General features: G+C 37.9%; 1 protein-coding gene across 3 annotated transcripts in view; it reads right to left on the bottom strand.

The window, feature by feature from the left end:
* Nucleotides 1-1681: 1681 nt before the first annotated feature.
* sclt1 (sodium channel and clathrin linker 1) overlaps nucleotides 1682-8933 on the bottom strand; it is a 69997-nt gene continuing 62745 nt past the window's right edge. For all 3 annotated transcript variants that reach the window (NM_001199930.1, XM_018091526.2, XM_018091529.2), the window contains 3 exon segments: nucleotides 1682-1982; nucleotides 3588-3683; nucleotides 7644-7722. In NM_001199930.1, the coding sequence (NP_001186859.1) occupies nucleotides 1920-1982; nucleotides 3588-3683; nucleotides 7644-7722 (238 nt within the window). In that variant the 3' untranslated portion in view covers nucleotides 1682-1919.

Below are 8933 nucleotides of genomic sequence, written 5' to 3'. Positions count from 1 at the left end.
CCTGTGCCACGCTACCTACCTAGAATAACAGGTACCTGCTGTACAGCGACACTGACGTGGGGCTTATTAATGGTCAAACATTTCAGTGAATTCTGCTGCGAAAAAAACTCTGAATGAAGAAAAAAGGCTGCTTTTTAAAAACACAAACTCAATAACTCTTCCTCTCCCTGTGACATTATTGTGCCTCCAGCGTGGGCCACAACTGGTGACAAATTTGAATATTCTCCACCCCCCGTCATCAATGCCCCTGCCTAATTGTATAACGTAGGCCCTGGGGCTTATGCTCATTACGCACATGGGTGTCCATGGCCGCTCGCAGTGGAGCCCTTTCCTGGTGCAGCCGGTGTAGTGTTTGCAAGGGAGGTTTCTTTTTCCCTACATCCAAATCTAAAAAACCAGTGGCCCATACAAGTGTCCCCTCTGTGAATTTATTGGTCAATATTGTTGCTCATTTATATAGTTCAACACAATACAATGAAACAGAACAAATATGCCATTGGCTTAACCTCGCCCCCTCCCACGTCAAAACGTGATGCCTGCATTTAATAGCACTGTACTCCCATGGATACCCTGTAGCTTGCCTGTCAGTCAGACCTACAGACTAGGGAGCACCCGGGCAGTTACAGAACTGTTACGCACCCGCAGTGCTGGGCTCTGCTCCCTTAGCCTGATTTGCTGGAAAGCACAACCTGCAGCAAATCCAACAAACAGCAGAGCTCTGTGGATGGGTCCTAAGGTGTGCAGTTTTGCATCCATTAGAGCAGGGATCCACAACCTTTTTGGGGATTGATGATGGTGGTATTGGATGTCGAATATGGACAAACAATTTTATAAAACATTTTCTTTTCCTGTTAGTTTGATAAACATTAAGGGGCATAATAAATCCCTACATCTTCATGGTTCAACTGATTGTAAAGATAAATCAGCACCATTGGGTATTCTAGGTGTTTGCATTTATAGTCTGTACTGAATCAGATTTTGACCTACTATTTATTATATAGTGTATGTGTTACATGCATCAGATGATCAATAAGTAACAGGAATGGACAGGTGCTAGAAAGGGGCGCTAGTGAAACCCACACATTTGGGCTAAACATCTGCCGCCCATTTGTTTTTTCTTTAAAAGTATTATAATGATATGTTTATTAGCTGCAGAATTACATTGCTATTAACATGTTTGAACTTAAAAACAACCAGTGTCTTTGGAGATTCTGCTAACACCTGTTAGTAACTTGTATGTAGAGGGACCTTACAGTGACACAAAAGCACATACTCACAAGGGCTCATACTATACATCAATCTTGGCAAATTTGCCCATGGGCAGTAACCCACAGCAGCCAGTGAGTGTTTTTTTCTGCTAGCTGCAGTTAGAACAAAATATGCAACAATGTGATGGTTGCCATGAGTTACTGCACATGGGCAGATTGGCCTAGTGTTGATAAATAAGCCCCAGTGTCTCATGCAGTGTCACAGAGGCAGAGGACACACCGCTGCACAAGATCAACACAAACTGCTCTTATACAATCATGGCTACCAGAACTGGTGCCACTGGAAGTCATTTCCCATAATATTATGCTTTTGCATACCTGAGGTGGCACATATCTTATACCCTACAATGTCAGGTAGCAGCCCATGGATCCATTTGTTTCTCTCATCACAGTGTTTATGATGACAAACCGAGTGTGCTTGGAAGCAATTTTATTTTAGAAGAAACTTCCCAACAGGGATACATAAATACCATTGGCCATAGTTTACCCAAAGAACACCAGGCTAACAACATTCCCATATTTTCTGGATCTTATATCGCACTTAAGAAATCAGTATAAAAATGTGACATTACATATATGCAAAAAAACTCATTAAAAAATGGTAGTTATTTAAGTAGGAAATAATTGGTGAGGATCTGCTCTTGGGAACTCTCACATATTTTGTAGATCTACTTTGTGAGCTGCTGTTCTTCTCTGTGATGCAATGAGATTGAGCTACAAAAAAAAGAGAATTATTTCATTAACATTTTGTAGTGAAAAGGAAAAAGCACCTATCTATCGCATGTATCTATTACATTCAGCAGTTTTTCTCTTTCTTTTTGTGTATAAATAATGTTTTTTATCGTTTCTAGCAGCTGGTCAAATGTAGAATGTAGATTAAACTGCCATACACGTACCAATAACGACCAAAGGTCACAGGAAAGATCGTTCGTTTCCCCCATTGACGTTCAGGGCTAAATCGTCAGATATGGAGGTAGAAACAATAGGGATTCTACCTCCACCTGACAATTCAGGCCTAAACACAGATTTTGCTTAGGCAACCAATCAAAATCTTTTGACCCGCCCAATGGACGAGACGACCGATATACAGTACAAAGCTTTTGCAATGTTGGTTGCCTCGTTGATGCATCATACACTCACTAAATATTGTGCTAAACTAGGTTTCATACAATACTATCGGTGCGTGTATGGCCACCTTTTGATGGAGTGCTGGCACAGAGCTGCTTCTAACAGCTGATTAATGGCATAATATGGGTTAGATTGAGTGCTGCCAATTTCTTTCTGTGTTTCGTTTAAGGAACAGCCAGTAAATAAGTGCACTCCCCATTCCATGAATCACCAAGCCACATGCCAATAGCAATGAAGGTTTATTTTTTTTAGATTAAAAATCTTTCTGTCTCAAATTAATACTGAATAAACCTAGAGCTGGTAGATATCAAGTTACAAGGGCTGCCATTGGGTGTCTGTGTTTAATTCTGTGCTCCAACACTGATAACAGCTTATAATTGGGAGCCATAAGGATCGCAGTTCATAAAGTATAATGTTCCAATTAAGCTTTAAGTCAATGTTTTGGGCCTTTGCTATTGCTTCCTGGGCCAGAAGCTTTTGTTGTGTTTTATTCTGCCCATGGGGTCTCTGATTAAAAAAAGCTTTCCCTTGATATACAGTAAGTGTGGGAGGTGGAGTCCAGGAGGTGAAGACCTCAATCACAACTTGGGTTATTTACCCCACAACACAAGCAATGCCCATTCACACATGGGAACAAATATGGGGATATTAGACTGTGGGATGTAAGGGTAGAAAGGCACCTAGTGCTTTCCATGCACAGACTGCTCAAGGGAGAGGATGTAAAAGGACAATATTTTCTGATATATATTTTGCAGTTTAGCAAGATTCTTTAACAGGGAACTTAATATGATATAAACTGTTAAGTATTAATTCTGGGAGGTATAGTTTTCCTTTAATTTTCAAAATACTGAAGTCAGAATATTGCACAACCCTCCAGTGCAGTGAGTAGCATAAACACACTGATTAGCTTGCTGCTTATACAGATATGTGCGTGGGTGTGTTATATCTACAGCTTAACGATAGAAAATAGCTCTGCCTTATGCTTTGCTATCTGGAAACAAATGATGGTATTGTATTTCTGCAGCTTCACTATCACTTGGCTTTACCCCTCTTGTGAATGGCACTTTTTCTTGCATAAATTATGGACAGACAGACAATGGTTACTAATGAATCGCTATCCCCACAGCCACCCCCACCCCAATACTGTATAAGGAAAGTTCTCTAACATTCAGGTTTCGGCAGGAATAATACCTGTTTAGAAGCTGTTAGCGCCCGCTCTTCTGCTTGGTCTAGCCGCTTTTGTAGTCTGTTTGCTTTCTCCTGATATTCTAATATTACATTTTCAAACTGTTGGCAAAAAGCACATCAAAAAAAATATTTACTATTAAGAGTATTTTGATAGATAAAACTAATTTCAGCTAATTAAATTGTATTAAATTGCACTATGGCATGTTGATTATCCTCCTCGGGACTTCAAGGGCAATGACAGACAAGGAGATTAGTCACCCACGATAAATCCCCTCTACTGTGGGCAACTAATTTCCTGCAAATGCAGGAGGAAACAACATACACTTCGCTTTGGCTTTGCAAAGTAGTCCCAGTTGCCTCTCCAGGAACCCTTGGCTACTGGAAAGCAGCCCTGCTGTCCACACTTCCCCAGTGGCAATTTGCATTTTAGCTGGTGGGAAGAAAACAAGGGATAATTTGTTGCACGCAGTAGCCAAGATTTTTTGCAGCCGAAAAAAAGTCCCATGTGTCATTGCCCTTAATGTAGCTGTATGCGAGAATCCAGAGAAAGTTTATAGTTTGATTACACAGTGTGATATGGCTGAAAAACTAGCGTGCGGAATAAAATTTGCCTGCGACTGAACTTATATTGTTTATGCAGGGTGTAAAGTCCGACCAGACAACAACTGCATTAGTGTGAAATGAATGGTCAACTGTTCTCAGTTTCTGATTGGTTAAACCCTTTTATACATGGGAGCTTACATGCAATTATCAGGAATTTCACCTCAGAATGAACTTTTAGTATGATCTAGACTTTCACAATCTGAGATAATTTTTAAGAGTTCTTTCCCTTTCTTTATTACCTCTCTCTAACCTGAATGAAGTCATAATGCCTTACGTTTCATTCTGACATGTTATAACAGCACATTTTGCCATGGTACAAATGATACTATGATGTTCTTATGCATGTCACTGTGATATCATAATGGCTACAGATATTATTGTGATGTCATACTGCAGCAAACAGTGATATATTTATGGCACAAAATCCACTGTGATGTCACCATGGTGTAAATATTATTGTAATGCCATAATGGCACAAATATCGTTTTGATGTCATACAGCAGCATATCATAGTGATGAAGGGCAGAATGAGTCTGTGCAACCAACGCTTTGCTTTTTTTTGGGAATCGCACCTCAGTCCTAAATGCTTGTGGGTATTACATGAGTACCTGACCCAGTCTCAGGATTTAAACACTAAAACAGACAAAATCATTTGAGTATTATGTCCTGTACTGATGCTTTTCTCCCCCCACTAATTAAAATGAGCACAGTCTACAGGTAAAAAAAAAATGACTGAATATTTATTCATTAGTGGTCAGTGCCCATTGTTGTAGTTACCTTTAACCTTTTTACTGCCAAAGACGTATGGGATACGTCGTGGCAGAAAAAGGGCTTAATTGCCAACAACGTGTCTCATACGTCGTCGGCAGATGAAGGATTCTCTCTGCAGCAGCGGCATCAGTTTTTTTTTTTAATTTTTCACACTTATATACACACTTACACACTGTTGTCACACAACTTTTACACATGTACACACATGTATACACAAACACTTTGTTTTTTTATTCATTTTACCACTTTGTTTTTAGTATATTTTACCTAAAAACTGTTTATTTTGAGAGTGTGACTATTGGATCAGATATTCTGACCACTAATTACACTGTCATGTGACTTATTTTGTTGTTTCACTGATTTGCACAATTTTTATGGTTTTATCGCATTTTTATCCCTGTATAAGTGTTCCTAATCTGTTTTTAGCGTAGCTTTGCCAGGTGTAACTTTGGTGTAGAAAAATAACTTTACCTATTTTTAATTCATCAGAATGTGTACTTTCCAAAAATATATGGTTTTCTGGGGGTCTGTGTATAGTTAGGGGGTGTTACGGCACATAATACGCTTCAGGGGTCTCTGTATGCAAAAGCTGAGTTGGCAGCCGAGAAGTCCATATGCGCTATTTTCATTTTGGGGTCAGTATTTACCGCAGCCTTTGGTATATCTATGCATATTGGGCATCAAACTGTTCAGTAGGCCTCTGGTGTTCCTATTTGGGGTGATTTGCCTTTGTACGCAAGAAATTGTGTGAGATAAATGCAGAAAATTGCAACAATTTTAGGCGATTTTCTGAAATGTCATAAAAACCAATAACTTTAGGAAAGCTCTGCAGATTGGTACTTTGGTGTAGAAAGGATTCTTTACCCATGTTGGATTTGTCAGAATGTGTACTTTCCAAAAATATATGGTTTTGTGGGGGTCTCTGTATAGTTAGGGGAAGTTTCGGCACATAATACACTGACAGGGGGCTCTGTGTGCAAAAGCTGAGTTGGCAGGCGAGAAATCCATATGCGCTATTTTCATTTTGGGTTCAGTACATACCACAGACTTTGGTATATCTATGCATATAGGGCATCAAACTGTTCATTAGACCATAGGTGTTCCTATTTGGGGTGATGTGCCTTTATCTGATCTATATCAAGAAATTGTGAGAGATAAATGCGGCAAATTGCAACATTTTTATGCGATTTTCAAAATGTCATATAAATCTGCAAACTTAGGAAAGCTTTACAGCTTGGTACTTTGGAGCAAAAAGAAATGTTTACCCATTATAGATTCAGGGGGGATGTGTACATTCCAAAAATATATGGCTTTCTGGGGTGAGTGTACTTTTTTTGTAGCATTATCCCACATAAAGGATGTAAATGTGTTGATTTTGCAGGAGCTTAAATGATAGATCATACGGGGGTATGTTCCCATTGGGGCCCCTACATGCCACATACTTAGGTAAACCTATACATATTGGGCATCAAACTGTTCAGTGGACCCCTGGCATTCAAATTTAGGGTGTTTTATCTTGTTACCTAACACATATAATGATGTAAATGTGTTGATTTTGCTGGAGCTGAAATAACAGAAATGATAGATCATACGGGGGTATGTTCACATTGGGGCCCCCTACATGCCACATACTTAGGTAAACCTATACATATTGGGCATCAAACTGTTCAGTGGACCCCTGGCGTTCATATTTAGGGTGTTTTATTTGGTTATTTTATGACCTGTATGAGATAAGATACTATAGACTGGAAGCTTTGAAGCGATTTTTTTAAAATTTCACAAATTTTGATAAAAACCAATAACTTTAGGAAAGCATTGCAACTTGGTAGTTTGGAGTAGACAGACAGTTCTACATATTCTGGATTCCCCAGAATCTGTTCTTTCGAAAAATGTACAATTTTCTGGGATAAACCTTCTGTTAGTAGAATTTTTGGCCTTGAAATCTAAAGTATGCAGCTTTCTGAAGCAGTGCTTTGGAAATTTGGTAGTGTACTGCTGGGAGTTTTTGACCTATACAAGTGAGAAATCTCCATAAAACTATATATATTTGGTATTGGCACATTCAGGAGACATGGGACTTTCCAAATCAGTTGTATATTTGTGCATAAAATAATTTTTGTTTCTAGTATGTGTGTTTATATTATGGAATTTTTTTTTTTTTTTTCATTTTTAGACATTTAGAAGCCTATATCTTGTTACAGAATTGGAATTACACAAAAATTCTACCATATTTTGAAAGCTTAGATTGTTCTGAAAAAAACGATATATTGTTTTCCTGGGTAAACTAAAAGTCCCCTCGAGGAAAGGCCCCTAAATTGAAACAGTGCAAAATGTTCAAAAACTATCTGGCAGTACAAGTTCCGCTTTGGCTTTGACCAACGGCTGGCAGTAAAAGGGTTAAACCTGCTGCTTTCACTAACCAATATAGTTGTTTATGTATGTAATATCCTGTGTTGGTTCACCTTTAATCTTAAAAAATAACTAATAAACACAAATCTGTAGGATGAAGCCTTCAAAATATATTGTTAGGATTAGCTATTATTGAAAATAGCTCCATAGTATATATATATATATATATATATATATATATATATATATATATATATATATATATATATATATATATATATATATATATATATATATATATATATACATACACACACACACACACACACACAATACCTCTGCCTTTTGTTCTTGTGCTGTGTGTAACCGAGACAGCAGTTCTTCACTGTGCCGTTTTTGTCTCTTTAATTCAGTTCTGTGGATAAAAACAAAAGAACCTTTAATAATAAGGACACATTTCCTACATATCAAAATGATCAACTGGAGGATATGGAAAAATAGAGGTGTTCAACTATTAGCCAATATACTTCAAGTTGCTTCTAATAAACCTTAATGAATAGCTCAGGTGACTGGAATAAGTTAGACAATTTCCTTACACACTATACCTAGTCACGATCTTGTGAAATGAGCCAAACTAAGGGCAAAGACACATGGCAGATTAGTAGCCCCAAAATTAATCTCCTCTAGTTGTGGAAATTAATCTCTGAATGCTTTCCTGACGAAGATAATGTAAATTGCCAGTAACTTGGGCTTTTTGATGTCACCTGAAGTTGCCCCGTAAGGAAACTTTAAGGTCTGGGGTGTCAGAAATAATAGCCTCTCATTGTATTTAATGTATGTCTTATTACCTGCCCATCGTTCTGCTGATCGGCTGCTAAGGGGGAAAGGGAGGGGGGTGATATCAGTCCAACTCAGTACAGCAGTAAGGAGAGACTAAAGTTTATCAGAGCACAAGGCACATGGCTGGGGGCACCTGGGAAAATAAGGAAATGGCTAGCCCATGTCAAATTTCAAAATTTAATATAAAAAAATATGTTTGCGGATTTCAGTGCAGAATTCTGCTGGAGCTGAAGAAATTTTTTTTTCCCCATGACAGCAATCCTTTAAACTTTGGAGATTTTACACAGTGATGCTTAGCAATGCAGCAACAGCGCAGCAATAAAACCTGTTCTTTGGTCAGTAGTTAGGCAAACTGTTCTCTAATGGAAAGTGGACTTTTTCATTTTGTTTAAATGAGTCATAAAACAGGGAATAGTTTAATTTGCTTTACAAGTAAAGAAACGAATGACCCTCATTTATATATCCATAAAGAAAAAAAACAGAAAATGTTATTCACAACATAACTTTACAGCGTTCATTTAGCAAATGCCCTGAAGTTCTCAAAATATTACAGAAACAATTCAAAAGGTATGTTATTCTTAGTTTGATGACATACTGTAGTTTGTTCTTTTACTTAAGGGTCATTTTCTAGGGGAGACTTTATAAATCTGCCTGAATTTTGTTTTCTTTATGTGTTTCTAAATAGCGGAAAAAACCCAAAATATATGCAAGAAAATCTGTATAGTATAGTTTTAGATTACAAATGCCATAATGGTAAATGCGTAGGAATGCACCAACTCACAGATT

The sequence above is a fragment of the Xenopus tropicalis genome, chromosome 1 (assembly GCF_000004195.4).
Source record: "Xenopus tropicalis strain Nigerian chromosome 1, UCB_Xtro_10.0, whole genome shotgun sequence".
Taxonomy (NCBI): Eukaryota; Metazoa; Chordata; class Amphibia; order Anura; family Pipidae; genus Xenopus; species Xenopus tropicalis.
Note: the sequence above shows the minus strand (reverse complement) of the source record. Positions and strands in the feature narration are given on the sequence as shown.